At 40.0% G+C, this 20,916-nt stretch overlaps 1 protein-coding gene across 2 annotated transcripts in view; it reads left to right on the top strand.

The window, feature by feature from the left end:
- Positions 1 to 20,916, top strand: part of SEPHS1 (selenophosphate synthetase 1) — a 25,216-nt gene extending 4,300 nt beyond the window's left edge. For both annotated transcript variants that reach the window (XM_019738282.2, XM_019738281.2), the window contains exons 3-9: positions 3,014 to 3,117; positions 5,081 to 5,188; positions 6,096 to 6,250; positions 8,036 to 8,126; positions 10,368 to 10,467; positions 17,142 to 17,354; positions 18,985 to 20,916. In XM_019738282.2, the coding sequence (XP_019593841.1) occupies positions 3,014 to 3,117; positions 5,081 to 5,188; positions 6,096 to 6,250; positions 8,036 to 8,126; positions 10,368 to 10,467; positions 17,142 to 17,354; positions 18,985 to 19,199 (986 nt within the window). In that variant the 3' untranslated portion in view covers positions 19,200 to 20,916. The remainder of the gene's footprint in view (positions 1 to 3,013; positions 3,118 to 5,080; positions 5,189 to 6,095; positions 6,251 to 8,035; positions 8,127 to 10,367; positions 10,468 to 17,141; positions 17,355 to 18,984) is intronic.

Below are 20,916 nucleotides of genomic sequence, written 5' to 3'. Positions count from 1 at the left end.
AGTAAATGAAAGCTGTTGCCCTTTCCCAGAACAATCCACAAAATTTTGCATTCATGGCATTTTCTGGGGGTAGCAATGGAGCCCAGGTTACAAGCAAAAGGATGCTGAAGGAAGCATAGTATTAAAGCCACGTACAGAAGTGGAATACACACTAATGTTACTCTGCATCTTCTTAACCCTCCTGAGCCTGTTTCCTGATCTGTACAATGGGACAATAATACTTTGTCTGTAAATTGCTATACCAGAAATTATCTAAGTGTGTATATGCACCGTGTGTATATGTACCCACATACATAATACATGTATGTATGTATGTTTGTCTATGCAGGTATACACACAAATGTACTTACGTGTTTTTAAATTTTTTTCTAACAGTGTCACATTTCCTGGATTCTAAGATGGTATTAATTGAAGAATGAATCATACGGTGGTTAATATACACATGCTTATTAAATGTATTCTAACTGAAGGAATGTTAACACCTGAAACAAAAAAAACAAAAAAAAAGGAATGTTAAAATAAGTGTGTCTTAGCACCTGGTCCGCCTGTGGCCTGCTACTTCAGGGGTATCAAGTACTGGTCGTTGCTGGCAGTGGGGGTGGTGTGAAGATTTGGGTTTTCTGGGTGGATGGTTTCAGTGTTTCTGAAAACCCAGAATTCCCCATCACCCACTGGTAATTGAACATGCACTGCTCAGACTGGTACTCGAAGCTTCCTCCACGCTGGCGTTTCCCTTTTTTCCCATTTGCCCTCTACCTGGACTGTCCCTCTTTCAACTTGACACCCAACTTTTTTCAGGCCCATGGCGCATCTCAGACTCACCCTCTTTCTCTTCCTCCTTTGAAATTTAGAAGTGATTTGTAAACCAATCACTATACACCAGTGCTGTCCAAAACAAATATGTAAGCCACATGTGTAATTTTAAATTTTCTAGTAGTCATATTTTTAAAAAATAGAATAAGGTAAAATTAATTGTCATGTTTCATTTAACCATGTATAAAAATATTATTTCAACACATCATTAATATAAAACATCACTAATGAGATTTGGGTTTTGGATACTAAGTGTGTAAAACCTGGTGTGTATTTTACACTTACAGTGTAAATCTGTATTTGGAATAGACACATTTCACATGCTCTATAACCACGTGTAGCTAATGGCTTATGAAAGCAAATGTGGATGATGTGAGCTTCTTTTCAGCTCAAGAGTCATCAATTAAGATGCTCTGATGCTGGGTATAAATAGAAATTAAATGCTTTACATATCAAATGTATGTAATTCAGATTTAAGATTACCCAAAGTAGAAACATTTAAAGCTGAAATTTAGCAGCTATTTTTAGCGTCTCTTTCAGTAGACCTGTAGTTGACACGAAAACCTGAAAGAACTACATTACACTCCTTTCCAAAGTGAATGGTCATATACTTGGGTAACCAGTTAGAATGATCAATTTAGGGAGAATCAATATGAGTTAAGTGTGACTCTTGCCCTATTTCTACTTACTAAAGTAAGGGCTAATGAACAATTGTTAGGTGAAATTCCTGAGAGGCTACACATGTACACGTTTAGCTGAAACCTCACACACATTCGCGTCTCATACATGTGAAAACCGATCACTGGTAAACATGTCACAGATTCGTGAGACTCGCCATTCTGAAACTAAACTCCATTTCCTAACCGGGTCTTCTACCAAGAGCTTGCCATCTGGTATCGTGAAAAGAAACCAGCCTGTCTTCACAGAGTCTGGGACTTTGTATTCGATTCGATTTGATTTTTGCATGAATAATAATGGACCAAGACCTGGGGAAATAAGGTTCCCCTGTGCCCGGGCTCTGTTGGGTATGTTTCTATCACGGTCCTGATAGTTGTGCCACAGCAGTCATGCAAGATACAGGGATGCTCGTCCTCCTTTCATGGGATTCGAGATGAGTGATTCTTGTTCCTTTGGAATTCTGAGTAGCATCGCCTTCCTTTTGTACTCCATCCTGACTTTTTCTCTGCCTTTGGCCGATGGGCTGCACTGTTGAAATACTTCGTCAGAGTGCAGGAAGCATCCTTTTGAGAGAGGTGCAAGAAAGCATTGTTCAGCCTACCTGGTGGGAATGCCAGTGTGAATCTGTAAAATGCCTGCATGATAGGTGATTTTTAAAGAATTGTCGCCTAGAAGAGCGAGTCTTGACTGTTTCTAAACTGATTTCAGGGAAATAAATTACTTCTAATTAGCCAATCAGTTGTCTATATTTTCCTGTTGTTTAGCAACAATTTTAATACATTAAAATATTTCCAATAGACTTGTTTAGCACATTTTCCCCCGTTCATATTATAAGTTAGTAAAAGTGACATAAGTTTTTACAAGGGGAATAACATGCAGTTTTAAGGCTTCCTCTTAAAAAATGCTTGTGGGGAACCTATACAAAAGACAGGTCACGTAGGTGCCATAGTGTTTAAGTACATGCTTGGTTGGAAACGATGAATCCCTGTTATGGTTTTGTCTTCCTTTTTCTTTTGTTTTTTTTAAACCGTCATTTTCATTTTTGACTAAAATGTGGAGGTGTAATAATAGCATTTTATGGTGTGTAACACATTTTACAAATTTTCCGTTGGGAAAACATAATAATGCCCGAGATAAACTCAAATGAACTATAGAAAAAACAATCCAAGTTCTATGTATGCAATTCTCATCTTTAAAGAAATTCTCTATGGTGCCAGTCACATGATATAGTAATACAAAGGAAAGTTTCTATTCAAGGCATCGTTAAGGGCTAAAAATTATACCGTATTGAACTTGAGTCTTCATGACAAACAAATTTTACTCCCATTTTCTATTGTAAGCTAGTTATGTTTCACATTTATTTCAGTGATGCTTGTTGATAGGAAACACATTGCTGTAGTGGCAGCATGTAGTGTTCCATAAGCTTCTCATACAAAAGTCTTCCTATTCGGAACACTGGTGGCATCAGACGAAATGGCATTTCCTGTTGTTGTGTGGATGATGCTGACTTCCCTCTTTGCAGGCATCGGTATGGATACTTGTGTCATTCCTTTGAGGCATGGCGGTCTTTCCTTGGTTCAAACCACCGATTACATTTATCCTATTGTCGATGACCCTTACATGATGGTAAGTTTGACCCATGTGTTTTAACACCTGGAACTGCTGTTTGTTTGGTTATGGTTTATGGCTGGGTGTGTGTGTGTGTGTGTGTTTTCTTGTTTTTATATCCAAATTGTTCTCATCCCCCTTCTGCCTTGAGTCCCATAGTTGCAGCCCATTGGGCCTATTTCCTGCTCACACTTGGTACTGCTCATGAGCAGTCGCCACGCTGCTTGTACCTGAGTGTGTGTCTGTGCAAGAATATTTGCTGTCTCCTAACAGTGTCTCCTGACTGGCGTGTGCGTAGTTCTTTCTTTGACATTTGTAAACTCTTCACTCCGTGTTTCAGGCCGGAGATGTTACCATACCCTATAACAGGTCTGGTCCTAGATGTTTCCTTCTGGAAATAAAGAGCTGAGCATCTCATCACCATCAAACTTTTTGACCATTCTGATTGCGGCCGCTCCCTCACCCCCAGCTATGTTTTATACTCACTATGTAGAAAAATGTATCTGAACGGCTGGATTGAAGTTCCTAGCTACGGGTCATGCCTGGTTACATATATTTCCTACCTGTTCATCTCATGGTGCGGGCACAACCCTTTGATCTCGCCAGCTTTAACCTTCCATCCTACCAAGCAAGAGGAGCTGACGAAGAGATTGGGAACATTCTGTTATTAGAAAATCCTAGCAGTTCTTCCTGTGTGCCAAGGGCATTGAGATCAAGCCATACACATAGGCACTTGGGCCATGAGGCGGCTGAATTGGGGTGGGGGTGGGGTGTTCGCCTCTCAGGTGCTGGTGACAAGCACACAGGTGATTAGAAACCTGTTTTCCCTGCACATCCATCTGTTCTCCCTAGAGCAGTGCTCTGGAGCGACTGAGGGATGTCCACCTGACCAGGTGGCAAAGGTGGCTAGAACCGGAAGTCCTTTTTCCAGCATCTCTTAAAAGCATATGAGATGCTTTACTGCTCCAGAACAAGGGGCAGCCCTCAACAATCATCGCTGCAGCCCTCACCAGTGATTGGCACCTCTGAGTTGCAGAGCACCTATTGCCTCATTACTGTTGAGAATGAGACACAGAAGACTATTGAGCTCACTGCCAGTCTGCCAGGAAGTCATAAAAAAATCCTAAACAAGCAAAAAACAACTACTGAAAGTGATAATGCTTGGGAGTTTGATTACCCTGTGTCAGAAGGAAAATTGTCATATTCTCCTTTACTGTCCAGATAATGGTAACTTACATTAAAAAGACCTCCAATGGCGATAAGAAAAATCTATATTACCACATTTCTGTTGAATATTCTTTTAAAGTTCTTTGATGAAATCAGGTAGTTTACTGGGAAATACTTCTATTTTTCTTAGAAATCAATCTGACTTCAGGCCTAGATGTGTTTTATTTCTTCTATTATTTTCTTTTTTATTCAAGATGATTTTTCTGTTTATCTTCTACAGTCTTGAAAAGAAGCTACAAAAATTTCTTCAAGTATATAAAAACTATCTTCCCTATAACCAATAAGTCCACATTTTGTTAGAATCTGTTTAGGATAAGTGGCTGTTTCCAAGTTTGCTTTAGGACAGTTGCTTCAGATGTCTTCACTCTGTAGCTCTTCCTCCCAGACCACCAGCTCCAACCTTGCTCTCCCTGACGAACCCCCCGCCCTTCCACCCCCAGTCCCCGTTCCCCATCTAAATAAACTTCAGACTTCTCCCAATATTTAGAATGGGAAAGAATAAGGAAATTGTTTGATCTGTTTGAGAAAGAAGAGGTGATGGTAACAGGAATATCTGAGAAAGAGTGAATGGTCTAGTGGTTCTGCAATTAAGGAAAAGTAACTAGTCTGCAAATCACAGAAACTGAGGACCCCATCCCAGCAGCTACCAGCCCTGGAAAGTCCCTAAGTTATGGGAGGTGTTGTGTAGGCTCGCTCTTTGTTTCTACACATGGGAAGTCCCCCTGTTCTTTCTCACGTCTCCCCTTTTTTCCAGGGCAGGATAGCCTGTGCCAATGTCCTCAGTGACCTCTATGCCATGGGGGTCACAGAATGTGACAATATGCTGATGCTCCTTGGAATCAGTAATAAAATGACCGACAGGGTAAGTAGGAGATGGGCCAGCTGCTTACTTGTCTGTTGTCTTGGTCACGTCACTTGACTTGTCAACCCTTCTTTTCCCAACTGTAAAGTGAGGAGCCCAAGCTGCATGGCTTCCATATTTTGTCTGGCTCTCCACTTTTTGGCAGTTGTCAGTGAATTAAAATTTTCATTTCCACCTCCTGCTTCCCTTTCTCTCTTCTGTATAGACTGAAGCCAAGACATTTATGTTTGTTTTAGTAAAGTGTAGGCCACAGTAATAGCACCTCCATGCCAGCCCTGTGGCCTGGGCTAGCCTTACAGACCCAGGGCACATGGGCCCCAGGGGCCTGGCACCCTTCCCCTTGGGTGCTGGTTGGGTGACTGAGGTGTCATGTGTGTTCCCATGCTTACCTGGCAGTGTCTATGGCCTTGCTACTGGCGCCTCATGTAGATTATTTTTGAAAAGTTTTTGTTTTTGTCCCCCCACAAGAAGCTTGCCCTGCGTCACAGAAATGAGAATTTTCAGTAGGCCCTTTTCTGCCTGCACAACGTGAGCTGGGGCCATCAGTTGCGCATAGAGGGAGGGCATATGGGTGTGTAGTAAACGAGTCTTGGGAGTTCTTAAGGACCATTTAAATTAAGAGCTGGTCAGATTTTGGGCAGCTTTGTGCATCCAATACACTACATTCCAGTTTTTATTTCTTTGTTGTCTGGGCTTCATTCACCTTGTAACCTAGAACATCTTTCAGCTTTTGATAAAATGGCTACAATGTAAACTATTTCCTCCTCCTTTTTTCCTGCCTGGGCCTATAAACTTTCAGGACTTCCTTTAGGGTTTTATGATCCTTTTTATAACTACAAGTGTAGATTATTTTCTCAGTTTTGACCAGAATTATGTGACTTTTAATTTGTGTCCTTTTAAACCCTAGGAAAGGGATAAAGTGATGCCCCTAATTATACAGGGTTTTAAAGATGCAGCAGAGGAGGCAGGAACGTCTGTAACGGGCGGCCAAACAGTGTTAAACCCCTGGATTGTTTTGGGAGGAGTGGCTACAACTGTCTGCCAGCCCAATGAATTCATCATGTAAGTTGGTTCTGTTCCATGTCACCTGGCCTGGTTCGTTTTCTTTTCCTAAGACTCATTGAGATAAAATTCGCATGCCATAAAACTCACCCATTGAAAGTATACAATTCAGTGGTCTTTGGTATATTCACAGAGTTTTGCAACCATCACCAGAGTCGATTTTAGAACATTTTCATCACCCCAGTAAGAAACCCTGTCCTCCTTAGCTGTCACTCCCCATTCTGGCATCTTTCACTTCACATAATTTTAGCAGAATATTTTTAAGGTTCTTCCATTTTGCGGCATGTATCTGTACTTTCTTTCTGTTTTTTAAATTTTTTATTTTTATTGAAGTATAATTCATACAACAAAATTTTACATAACATAAAATCCAACATTTTAAAATATACAACTTGTTGGGTATTTTTGTATTCGTAAGGTTGTGCAACCATCACCACTGTCCAATTCCAGAATAGCCCAATCACCCCTCCAAACAAGGCCTGTATCCATAAGCAGTCACTCCCAATCGCCTGGAAACCACTGGTGTACTTTCTGTCTGTGGATTTGCCAATTCTAGGCATTTCATATAGATGGAATCATACAATATGTGATGTTTTGTGTCTGGCTTCTTCTACTGAGCATAATGCTTTCAAGGGTTCTCCATGTTGTGGCACGTATGGTACCTCATTCCTTTTTATGGCTGGATAATGTTCCATCGTACGGACACAGCACAGTTTATCTATTGATAGGTGGTAGACCTTTGGGTTATTTCCACCTATTGTGAATGATGCTGTTATGAACATTCGTGTGCAAGCTTTTGTGGATGTATGTCTTTCTTCTCTTGGGTATATACCTAAGAAATACTGGGTCATGTGGTAACTGTTTAACCAACAGCGATGGAAGAGAGTTCCAATGTCTCCACATTCTCTCCAGTATTTGTATTACTGGTTTTCTGATAACAGCCATCCTAGTGGGTTGAGGTGATACCTCACTGTGGTTTGCTTGGCATTTCCCTGGTGGCTAATGATATTGAGCAGCTTTTATGTGCTTTTTGGCCATTTCTAGATCTTTGGAGCAGTTTCTCTTAACACAAGTTATCACTTTCCACATTTGATGTCTTGTTAAGGAAAGCCACTCTGATTATTTTCTGAAGGAAGCAGAAACCCCATTTGTTTCTCCTTGTTCACGAATAGGTAGCGATAGGCACCGTCTTCATAAGGCTCAGAATTCAAAAGGTAGAAAAGGCTGCCCAGTGCGGCCCCTCACCCATCATCCCGCGTCACCAGTTTCCCTTCCTGTCTTCATTCCGTACGCTGGGTGCCAAGTGGGAAACTTACTATTGGTCAGTCTGAGTTTGAAACTTTGCTGAAATCACCAAAACATGAGACCCACAGACTTGAGCCAAATTGCAGAGCCTGAGAAACAGTCTTTGTTTCGGAAGTCTCGTTGCCTCAGAAGCATGGTGGGTCTGTACTGAAAATGGCATACAAGCATGGTGGAATCAGGGCCTGATGAGACCTCTGCCTGTGGAAGCTGAGTGATTTGTTTCTTTGTAAACTTTTGGGGGTGAGGGTGGACTAGTAGGTAATTGGTGGGCGCTTCAGTCCTCTTTCAGTAATTTTGTTCCAGTAGTAGCAGCCTCAGTAGCAAGTTGCAAAGCTCTAATACATGGTGGCAATTGGCTTAAATTTAAGTGTTCGTAAATGCAAATATGTTTTAGCAGCCTTTTCTTTCTCCTGTTTAACTGACTGATGAGTTTAACTGATGGTTAATTTGACCAGACCTTGCCCTGATTCTTTGCTTTAGGCCAGATAACGCAGTGCCTGGGGACGTGCTTGTGCTGACGAAGCCCCTGGGGACGCAAGTGGCCGTGGCCGTGCACCAGTGGCTGGATATTGTGAGTGACCCTGCCTGCTGTGGGGGAGGGAGAGCTCAACAGGGATTCTCAGGATTCTGATAGTTTTCATTGGAGGGTTTGGAGAGAAGGGCATTCGTTTACACATCAGGCCAAGTGAATATCTCTTTCGTCTCCTAGTGCTGGAGCGTGCTTTCACTAGAAGGTGTAGCTCCTCCTGAAGTAAGTGCTGCTTCTGTCCATAAAGGAAGCCTTGCCCCTTGGACATGTTCTGGCTCCTCTTAATGTCATCAGCTGTCTTCTAAAACTGAGCTTTATTTTCAGTGCCAGGGAGTTTAGTATCAGTCATGTCCTTATAGAAATCCTAGGAATTGTCCATACTCTTTTATTAAATCAGAGTTTCCTGCATTGAATGGTTAAAGTAGGTAAGCTCCAGCTTAGGGTTTCACAGAAGCTCTGAGAATTTGGGAGACAGTGAATTTGGTTTATTTGGTGTTGAGCTAGCTTTATCTTTCATATCTTCAACGTCACTAAAAAATAATATGGAGGAGAATGTGTAGCAATGTGTGGTGCTTGGGGATAAAGAATGCCAGGGTTACCGATAGTTTAAATTATTCTAGTCATGAGGTTTTTGGCTGTTTTTGTTGTTTTGTTTTTCTAAATTAATTAGTAACTCAGAACATTTTGATAAATAATTGCCTCATGGAGAAAGCATCTAGAATATAAAGATATTTATCCCAAGTCACTCTTCCACTGAGCTATAATCGTACGTCATTTAAGATTTTCCTCACTGCCATAACAACTCAAAAGTTAATACGATTGTGGTGTATTTCACATATCTTGGTGCTTTTAATTTCTGCAACTGTCATCTAAAACTACCAGTCTTGATAAACAGTTGAAAAAGAAGAATAATTTTATGTTTTTCATCAAGCAAGTGTATGTTAGCTTGATATAGCCGAGCAGAGTAAATCTCTATGGCTGCCACAGTCTTCAGTTCTCTTTCCGTTCTCCCCCAGTGATGGTGGGGTGATTTCCCATTGGGCACGATCCTCTGTAAGGCTGACGGGAAGGCTGTGACAGGGCAGGAATCCAGAGTTGCTCTGCAGACAGATGCCCAGGTCTGAGTCATTTAGCAAGAGAGTGGGAGGCAGGTGAGGCAAAGGTGCATCAACGATGAGGGATCTAGGATCCTTCTGTCGTCCTACCTCCAGCTCGACACCTCCTTTGCCTTTTTTTTACCAGTTTTTAAAAAATGCTCAGAATTGAAAAAAGCAATTTTCAGTGACTATGCAATAGCACAATACCCTTTCTGTCAAAGTCAGAAGCAACCAAAGAGCATATTGTTTAGGCATCTATATGTCTGAGAACACTAGTTTTTGAAAGTCAGGGAAATGATGAGTCTAAACTTCAGAATAGTTGTTACTTCTGGGGGCGAGGTGGGGGGCCAGTAGGGCAAGGGAAGAACACACAGACTTAAGTTACTGCACTGAGTGGTAGATTGGTGGGTGTTACTAAAATACCAATGGATGCATGCATGTGTGATGGCCATTCGTGTACCATGATGACAGTGTGTCAAGAACCCATAATCGTGATGCTCACTTCTTTGAAAATCAGACTGAGGAAAAAGGGAAACACTTTCTTCTCCTTACTTGTATGATACCTTTGTGGTCACTCCGGCCATCCCCGGTGCACATGCAATCCAAGTTCCTTTCACATTCATGTGTCCATCGGGATGACTTGATCCAGAACTCAGATGAAGTCAGTAACAGCAGAATTATATGAAAAATGAAAGCCACCGGTTTCATAGGGGCAGTGGGGAGGAGAGCCAAAGGACATTCCGAACGACTCAGATGTGATTCACGCCCTGGCACAGAGGAGACGCGCACCAGTGGGAGCTCCTCTTACTGCCTGCGCACTGCGGCCATGGGGCCCGCGGGCTCTATGCATCCCGTAAATCACAGTATTTGACCACAGTAGTGTGGGTTGAAAGCACAAAAGATACCATGATAATATGTCTAGTGGACACCTAAAATGATTGTCATAGGGAAGAAAGATAGAAAATTTAATATTGCTTAGAAAATGAGATAAAAATTAGGTTGGTGCAAAAATAATTGCAGTGCTTGTATTTATTTTTGACCTTTTACACCGCAATTACTTTTGCACCAACCTAATAAAACTCCCCATGTGACTAAGGAAACGTAGACCTTTTCTTTCAGTGGTTTGAAGTGAAGATTAATCACATCTTTTCCCTCCTTTCCCCCTCACCTGTGTTCCTGTTACTAGCCTGAAAAATGGAATAAAATTAAACTCGTGGTCACCCAGGAAGACGTGGAGTTGGCATACCAGGAGGCCATGATGAACATGGCGCGGCTCAACAGGACAGGTACGGGGACACCTGCCGCAGGCGCGTTGCAGGCGTTGGGACAGGCAAGGTGGGCAGCGTTCTGGGCTGGGCTGGCCACGGACAGTCTCAGTTGTGGTGGGTTGTTTTTCCTCCACATCTCTTTTTATGTTAAAAAAAGACGATTCTTAGCCGGAGGAGCAGGCCCACCTTGGGTCAGATTTGGCCAGTGACTGCAGCCTGTCTTTTAGACAGATTTGGGTTTGAGAATGAAATGTGCATGTATATCTTGTATGTATTCCCTTTTGGCCAAAGGGGGAGAAACAGGATCGTAGTCACAGGATTATTAAAAAGAAAAGGTCCATGAAGCACCAGAAAGAATGACCAGCAGCGGTATACAAAGTTCCTGCATTCAGTCCACGTTTAATGAGCCCCTATAGTGTCCTTCACTCTAAGCGCTGGGGACACTGCAGTGAACAAAACGGAACCCCTGCCCTCTTGGTGTTACATGGTAAACGCTCATTTGCTTCCAAATCATCTGCACAGAGCAACCCACGTGGTTCTCAAGTAAAGCATGTCCAGGGCTCAAGGACCAGCAGGGCAGCACCCACGTGCAGAACGTGGCCTTGGGAGCCCAGCTGCCCCTCCCACACCCAGCTCCTGGGTTCCCACGTGGGGGTAGCCACTGTTTATTCTCATGCATTTAAAAATTTTTATCAATGTAGACTTGTATCCTTAAGCAATAAATTCGTTTTGCGTTTTTTGCTTTATTGAAGCATACATGTATCTGTCTATCTTGTTTTGTCCACTGATATTCCTGAGTAGAATGCCCAGTGTGTGTAACTTGCATTTTCACTGCTGTATCGTTTTCCACTCCGTGACTTACTTCTCTGGCCTATTGCTGTTGGGCATTTGGGTTCCTGCTGAGAACCTGCTCGGCCCAGACTTCTGGTGCACATGTCTGCGAGGTCTGTGCTGCCTCAGCTTTATAGATGGTGCTAATTGTTTTCCAGACTGGTTGTTACAACAGTTTACAATGGTACAGCTACATTTAAATTTTTTCTTTAATATATTTTTTCTTCCTATTTAGTGTATATATTTTTCTACTGTAAAAAAAAAAAAAAGTCACATACCCATTACAGAAAAGTTTTTAGAAAATGAAAAAAGGAGAGAAAAAACGTTGTCTGTAGTTCCACCAACCAAAACAGCTTCTGTGAATATTTTAAAGTGTTCTTCCGGGATTTTTTTTCTGTTTGGTTGGTGGTTTACTGTTGTTTGATTATCGATGTTTTAAACTCGTGGTTATCATACATTTTATATGTGTTTGCAATCTTTTTTCATTTAAGTTAACAATACTAAATTCTTTTTTCCATATTTATATAACTTGAGAACACATATTTTTTAATGGCTAGATGTTCTTCCAGAGAGATATGCCATAATTAATTTACCTTTTGCCACTTCTGAACAATTTATTTTGAGATCAAATTTTTCATAAGTCTTTTCTGCATTCTAGGACTATTTCTTTGGATATAGTCCAAAGTTGAATAGTAATTATTTAATTCTTTGTCTTCAGATGTCTTATCACTTACAACCATGGCTTTTGGGTTTCTGTTCCTGTGCCACTTGAACTGTTTAAGGAGTCTTTTTTCCTTTTTTGGTCCTTCAAATTAAGTAGGTTAACAATGAAAAGGTGATTTGTAATGGATTTACTTTTATCCATCAGTTACTATTTTGTGTATATTTGAGCATTTAAGATTCCCCGTCCGTATTTTTTTTATACAGTGTTGGTAGCGGTACAGTGTGGCAGAACGCTTCTGGAGGAGTATTTGGTCATATCTAGCAAAAATTATGGGTATATTTATTTGACCGAGCAGTCCCATTTCTGTGAATCTGTCTCAAAGCTACAGTGGCCAAAATATGAAATGACATGTACAGGGCCATTCATTGGAGCACTAGTTATTATTGCAAAAGAAGAAAACAATCCAAATGTCCATCAACAGGTGACTGAATTCTCTAATCCACGTGCACACAGTAGACCACTAGACAGCTGTAAAAGGGACGAGAGATCTTTACTACTAGGGATCTGTCTCTAGAATATGATCAAATGAAAAAAGCAAGGGACAGAAGCATATATACAGTATGCTACATTTTGTGTATTCATATGAATATGAAGTAATGCATATTTTATACTTTCAAAAAAAAGCAATGGAAAAATAAATCATTAAATAAAAATTGTTACATGTAAGGGAATAAGGAAGCAGGCCCTCTCTGAACATGCATTGTTTTATAAGTTTGACTTTGAAATGTTTTATATAATTTTCTGTAATTAAAAAAAATAAAGAGCACATCTTACAAATCCAAACCAAATAAAAAATAAGTTGCCTAACATATATCCACTTAGTGGCAAAACCACATGGGGAAGAATTATGTGAAATCACCTTGAGCCTGTTTTTTTCAGTGTATACCCTCAGGACAAAAACCCAGGAAAATACCTCATTGTATTCAATGGGTTTGTGTTTGTGAGAATGTCAGTATAGTAAGGTAAAGCAAATATGTGAATGTAATTAGGAACAAAGATTTTAAGAATAAGAAAAGATAAGATTAAAGAAGCTAAGTAAAAACTGTAATCTTTGGAATTATTGGTATGAACTCGGGATTTTTTTCTTTAAAAATGCTTATTTCTGAGCTTATTGAAAAGGCCTCGAAGCAGTGATAACCCATTAGTAATCAATTCTAGTGTCTAGAATCGATTCTAGGGCTAGAATTGATCAATTCTAGTGTCTAGAAGTGAAAATTACCATTTTCCACTAAAAAATGCCAGGACTCCTTGGGAAAATGGCTGATTCCAACTCTGGGATAGGAAATAGAAAAGATAAGCCAGGGACATCCTGTGCCTGAAAGTAATGGAAGAGCTGTCAACAACTAATGGGATCCTGTCACCTCACATAACTTGTCAAACAAGGGGGCAGACAATTTGAGTATTAAAAAGAAGAGTAACCAGTCATTTGTAGTATATCAAGTATCTAAAAGTCAGTGAGTTCATAGTGATAATTAAAACATTTCTGGTCACCTTTGTAAGTTGCTAGGGCACCACCTTATTCTGAAAATAAGTAAAAGCAACCAACCACATATTTTACTGATCTTGTATGGACTATATTTTGGGAGAACCACATACATTTTTTAAAAATTCTTTATAAAAGAGTCACATCAAATAAGTGCAGAAGAATGACTGAATTACCAATTTGCTATTTTTGCTGCTCCTTTGATTAAACCTCAACAACAAACAGCAGTGGCTGCTAAGACTAGTTATCAAGACAGTGATATTGGTGAGAAAACAGAACAGTGTATCAGTGGAACAGAATAGCATCCAGAAATAGAACCACATAAATACGGTCAACAGATCTTTGACAGAAGAGTGAAGACAGTTCAGTGGACAAAGATAATCTTTTAAACAAATGGTGCCTAAACTACTGTTGGTCCACGGGCGAAAAATGATTATAGTACTGTTGGTTCACAGGCGAAAAATGATTATAGACACTGGCCTTACACCTTTCATGAACATTAACTCAAAATGGATTGTAGACCTAAATGTGAAATGCAAAACTGTCAAACTCCTAAAGATATCATAGAAGAAAATTTAGGTGAACTTAGGTTTCGTGATGTCTTTAGATACAACACCAAAAACACTACCCATGAAAGAAAAAAATTGACAGGTTGGATTTCATTAATATAAAAAACTGCTCTGTGAAAGACACTAAGAGGATAAAAAGACAAGCCACAGTGTGTGAGAAAATCTTTGCAAAACAATTCTGACAAAGAACTAGTTTTCAGAACATAAAAAGAACTCTTAAAACTCAACATTAAGAAAACAACTCAATTTAAAAAATGGGCAAAAGATCTGAACAGACACCTCACTAAAGAAGATATATAGATGACAACAGATGACAAACAATCATATGAAAAGATGTTCCACATTATATGTCATTGGGGAATTGCAATTTAAAACAACGAGATACTACTAGTACATACCTACTGTATTTCCCCGAAAATAAGACCTAGCCAGACAATCAGCTCTAATGCGTCTTTTGGAGCAAAAATTAATATAGGACCTGGTCTTAGTATAAGACCGGGTCTATTATATTATATCATATCATATCATATCATATCATATCATATATCATATCATATCATACTGGGTCTTATATTCATTTTTGCTCCAAAAGATGCATTAGAGCTGATTGTCTGGCTAGGTCTTATTTTCGGGGAAACGGTACTAGTAGAATGGTTTAAATCCAAACCACTGACAACACCAAATGCTGCCGGGGATGTGAAGCAACAGAACCTCTCATCCATTGCTGGTAGAAATGCAACATGGTACAGACACTTTGGAAGACAGTTTGGCGGTCTGTTACAAAACTAAATATATTAACACTTCGTAAGGGGGCATTTTCCCGCCAAATCGCGTTGTAACGCGGGGCTTTTTTGACATTTTCTCGCCAAAATTAGACTTTCCGTAGAATATTCATATCTTTCGATCTATTTGATATTTTTCTATGAAACTTTCAGTGTTTTAGTTTAAAAAGAGGTCTCTATTTATTTACTTTGCAAAATATGTTATTCTATTTTTTATGTATACAAAATTACTACATTCTAGGTAAACAGAAAAAAACACTTTCACAATCAAAATAATTTTATGTATACAAAATTACAATATTTTTTCGAAATTTTCAACAGATCTTATAAAAAAAAACTATAACCTAATAGTGCTTCACTGTGTGGTAGCGTTCGAATCACTTTCCTTTGTGCAGGGGTACATTACAAAACTTGCACATGTCTGCAGCATGCGCTTTTGGCAGGAATAATTAGATAAATTGTCAACAAACAATTCATCGTCACTCTCGTATGTATCTTGATTCATGTCCAGGGATAATAAAATTATCACTTTCAAAAATAATATTTATCAGAAAAGAAACTAGAGGCAGTTCAAAAAAAACTATGATTTTGCACCAATCACAACAGTAGTTAGGTATTTTGTACGAAATTTCAGTAATTTAAAACAAAAAATATTTTATAAAAGCAGAATGAACTCAGAAACACGAAAGTAAGACGTCCGAACGAAAACAGTATAATGGAGTCACTGGAGAAACGAACAAAAATGCAAAAACTAAATCCTTTGCTGGAATCACTGTGTCTTTTTTTTGTAAATATTACCGCTATTTATTTTTATGGCTATTGTTTTTGTTCGGTCCCAAATTTATTGTATCGGCAGGTAGATGCATAGGGTACCGCTGACAATAGATAATGCGTAGTCCGTCACCCGTTTGGCGCCCTTGTTTACAAGTTTCCCGCGCCCCACCGCTTAGTGGAACAAAACGAGTTAACTCGTCTCCCACGCTTTGGTATAAAAAGCGATATGACGAGTTTACTCGTTTCCCGCAAAAATGTGTTAATATGACCCAGCAATTGTGCTCCTTGGTATTTACCCAAATGAGTTGAAAACTTCTGTCCACTCAAAGATCTGCACACAGATGTTTGTCTGCACGTAGCTTTACTCAATAATTGCCAAAATTTGGAAGCAATCAGGAGATCCTTCAGTAGGTGAATGGATCAACAAACTGGTCCATTCAGACACTGGAATATTATTAATTGCTAAAAAGAAGAGCTATCAAGCCATGAAAAGACATGGAGGGACCTTAAATACATTATTACTAAGCAAAAGAAGCCAATCTGAAAAGACCAAAGACTGTGATTCCAACTCTGACATTTGGAAAAGGCAAAAAAGTGTGGAGACAGTAACAAGATCAGTGGTTGCCAGGGGTTGGGGAGGAGGGATGAATAGGAGAGCACAGGAATTTTAGGGCAGTGAAACTACTATGTATGATAATGTAATGATGGACACGTCATACATACATTTGTCAACACCCACAGACTACATCGAGAGTGAGGCCCTTTGTGAACTGTGAACTTCAGTTACTGACGTGTCAGTATTGGCTCAGTACTTAAATGTGCCACCGATGGCAAGGGACATATGGGACCTTCCTGGACTGTCCACTCAATTTTCTGTAACTGTAAAACTCCCAAAATAAAGTATTATTTTAATTAAAATACAAGAAAACCTTTTAGACAGTTCACTTCCAGCGAGATTGCCTTGAATTTAGGTTCAGTTTTTAAAAGTCCTCTTCTTTGATTTTAGGGTGGTTTAGACAAGTTTACTTTTCATTGTGATTGTAATTGTTCTTTATAGATGTTTTAGTTTATTTGGAAATTACTATTAATTGAAGTGGCTGATAGTTCTAAGCGGTTAAATTACAATAAATCAGATTCCAGAATTTCAGCATTTGAAACACTAACTGTCATACCCATAGGTTACAATAAACAGGCTGGTTTTCTTTCCTTGAAAAAAGGTCTAAAATTGCTGTTTCAAGAATGAAATCGTATAGTATAGTATGTCTCCAAAGTGCCATTTTTTTTTTTTTTTGACCCCTTTTTTTCTCTCCTCTTCACTCTTGTATTTATTTTACCCTTTAAGTCTGGGTTTTGTTGATTTTTTTTAAAAGTCCATTTTCCATGATTTCAGTATGTCATCTCCCTGACAATTAGGAACTTTGAGAGCAAAGCATATTTAAGACCTTGAGGAAAGGTGGGTTTTTGGTTTTGTCTCAGAAAGTCTCCATTTATTCCACCAGATAACATATTCCTTTTCTGGTCTCTGCCAGCTGCGGGACTCATGCACACGTTCAACGCCCACGCCGCCACCGACATCACAGGCTTTGGAATTCTCGGCCACGCGCAGAACCTGGCCAAGCAGCAGAGGAACGAGGTGTCCTTTGTGATTCACAACCTCCCTGTCCTGGCCAAGATGGCTGCTGTGAGCAAGGCCTGTGGGAACATGTTCGGCCTCATGCACGGGACGTGCCCGGAGACATCAGGTACAAGGATCCCAGGCCCAAACCTGAGGATTAACTAGTGAGGCTAACGGAAAGTTCCGTGAGAAGGAGGAAGCCAAGTAGGTGAACGTGACCCCATTTTGTGTGAGGTCAGTGCTGACGACCTTGGCCTTCTTAGCAATGGACGTTCTCCTCCCCTCCTGTGCTGTAGGTGACCCGTCTCCCGCCGTCCTGTGTGCGCTTGAGCAGCGTCAAGTCCAGCGCTTCTGTTTGGTGATAGGATGGGAGGGAGGAAGGTTATAGGAAATATACGTCCTTACTCGGTTTTTCAATGGAAACCTGGTGTTTGAAATAACTGTCATACCCATAGGTTACCTTGAACAGGCTGCTTTTTCTTTCTTCCATGGAAAAAGGTCTAAAATTGCTGTTTTAAGGATCAAATAGTATAGTGTCTCCAAAGTGCCTTTTTTTGACCCATTTTTCTCTCTTCACTCCTGTATTTAATCCTTTAAGTCCTCCCCCTTTTCAGTCTCTCATTTCTATTTTCTTTCCTCTATACCTCAGTAATTTCCCTACCCTGGCAAAAGAGTCGAAATCATCTGGACATTTGAAAAATATATATGCCTACACTTGACCCCCAGGAAACCCAATTGAGTCAGACCGGGATAGGCCTGGGCCATCAATAATTATAACAGCTCCCCAAAAGGTTCTGGGGTGCAGCCAGAGTTGATGACCACAAATCCCTGCCCACACGTCAGAAGGGCTGTGGTTCTCTGGTAGGCCTCTCAGCTTTAATAGAAGACCCTGTCTTTAAAAAAGAAGCAAAACCCATTTTCTAGAAATAAGCTCAAAGAGGGTAACTAAACTTGTGGTTCTGCATCTGGCTGGCTAGCATGGTGCCTGCCACCTGATGGGCTACTAGCGCCACCTGGTGGGCACTGGGTGAATGTTGAATAAGTTAACCAATATTGCCAACAAATTCAGTTTCCTTTATTCAAAAATGAGAAGTTTTTACTTTTTGGTAAAAGTATAGTATACCTTTTTTCCTGATTGTGTTATTTCTACTTACACATGTAAAATTTTCTGTCCTTGCTACTGAAATAGCAATGGTTTATTTTAACATACTCTATATCTTTTTGAAGATAATGACAGAGCCCATGAGAGAAGCTAGATACCTTGCGGTATACACGCTTTCATGATATTAATTTCCAAATTAAAAAAAATACCCAAAAGCCTTTTTTGTAAAACGAAGAATCCATGTAGGGAATTAAATTGAAAAGGAAAACATTTCTTGTGTGTTTAAATATTTCAGTGTAGCCTGGAAAAAATAGCTGCCACAAATATATGTCCTTGAGGCCTCAAACACCTTAATCCTACACAGCGTTCAGTGACTCACAAGTAGGTCATTTGCACAGTTTAAAGTTTGTTATTGTGTGTGTGCTTTTTTTTACTACAGGAGTTTTCCAAGCAATTGCTTGATGAATTTACTCTGTGGAAGAGGGGAAGGCGGCTCTTCGTGGCTGAAGGGAAGGGGCAGCATGCACGCAGGCAGGAATGCGTGCTTGGTTGAGCACAGATCCGGGCAGGAGTGTTTTAGAAAGACAGTGGCAGAGAAGCTGCTCACACAGCATCATACCTAACGATCATCCTTTTTTTTCCCCCCCTTTGCCAGGAGGCCTTCTGATCTGTTTACCACGTGAGCAAGCCGCTCGGTTCTGTGCAGAGATAAAGTCCCCCAAATATGGTGAAGGTCACCAAGCATGGATTATTGGGATCGTAGAGAAGGGCAACCGGACGGCCAGAATCATAGACAAGCCCCGGATCATTGAAGTGGCACCGCAGGTGGCCACTCAAAATGTGAATCCCACACCTGGTGCCACCTCTTAATCTAGACCGAAATAGCTGTTTGGTTTTGTTTTTAAATAGATCTATTTCCTTTACCATCATTTCAATTAAAGACTATAAACAACAACAAAAATCTCATTGTGTCTACACATCTGGTGACCTGAGGTCGATTTGTGAATGGATGCAATTAATCAAATCAAATCCATTGCCTTTTTTTCCTGTTACATTAACTGAAGATGCACCTAATCTTGAGGCAGCTTCTGAGTTGAGAATTATATTGTTATCCAATACTGTTGATTCATTTTGAATCTTTAGACACTTATCTCTTGCCGCATAGGCTCTTTTTAAAGGTGCTTTCACATAGCACAGACGTTACCAATTGTAGTGTCAAGTCACAGTGTGTCTTTCATTTCATGTGTATTTATCATCAGTCTGATCTTTTTTAAGTGTCTTGAATGGTATTCTGGAAAGATGGGATTGGTAAGTGACACAGTGGTATCCCAGTACGGAGAGGGTTGCATGGTCCCTTCGACTCTGATTTGTAAAGCGCTCGGTCCTCTAATTCAAGAGCATCTCTTTGACCCAGGACATTTCCCAATAGTGCACTCAGTTAAACAAGGCAAGTGCTTAACTCTGCATGGAAAAGCACTTGGAAGACAAAAAAGATACTTTATTTTATTTTTTGTAGCCTTCCTACTATTTACAGTAATATCAACTGTTTTCTTTATCGATAGCAAAAAAGGATACTTTTTGCAATGTAATTAGATGTTCTATAGTGCAGCAAGGAATTGCCTCCTGAAAGGGCATTCATGTATAATACTCATTTACAATTCAATATATAATTAACAACACAAATAATTTTTAAATAGAATCAATAATAAAGACTGTTCTGTGGATAGTAGTGCTTAATACATTTTATATTTTGTATAGTGATTCCAGGCCTTTTGTTTTCATAAAATCAGCTATTTAGCCTAATTCTGAGCATTATTTTGTCCTTTGCGCCAGTACTTTTTTGTGCACGCTTTTTGTGATGTGTTAAAAACCTGCATTGCCAACATTGCAGCTCGAACTTAAACTTGTTATTCAAATAAATATTTAATTTTTTTTATTGCTCTTGTATAATCAGATGCCCCTTTTAGTATTATTTTAGAAGCATCGGGAGGGTTTTGGCTAAAGTACAATTTATTGGGGAAAACTAGATTTTAGTTTTATAAAACTTTTAAGTCTTTCACGGGACCTATATTTTCTTGAATTAAATTTTGTAGTTCTAGGACAAACAGGTGATCTAAAAAGGTGTTTATCTGTGTTACTTAGAAACAGAGGCTTCCTTATGTTGTAACCTACTAAGCAGTTTGGAGGGATCCCTGTTATTAAGCACAAGTGCACCAACCCCCCAAGTGTCTGCATCAGAGAAAAAGCACCATGTCCCTGCAAGTTTCCGAACGCTTCCCGCTTACAGGCACCAAAGCCCTGTCAACTGATCAACTTGCCAAAGGAAACTGCCACTCGAGAGAGGGAGCCCCTGGAAGAGGCTTTCCTGTGGACACACACCCCTCTCAGGAGCCCAAGGGCAGCCTGTCTGGCATGTGTCACTGGAACTCAAGCCATAAGGACGATCGGTGTGCAGTACCTGAGAGGCTGCGACAGAACTGACATTGATTGGACTTTTTAAAGGGATTTATACAGATGTTGGTCCTCAAAAGTTACAAACCAGTGGTCTGCAAAATAAAATGTGGTGGAAACCTCTGAGTAAGATGAA

Source organism: Rhinolophus sinicus, linkage group LG02 (genome assembly GCF_036562045.2).
Source record: "Rhinolophus sinicus isolate RSC01 linkage group LG02, ASM3656204v1, whole genome shotgun sequence".
Taxonomy (NCBI): Eukaryota; Metazoa; Chordata; class Mammalia; order Chiroptera; family Rhinolophidae; genus Rhinolophus; species Rhinolophus sinicus.
This window is presented reverse-complemented; position numbering and strand designations above follow the sequence as displayed.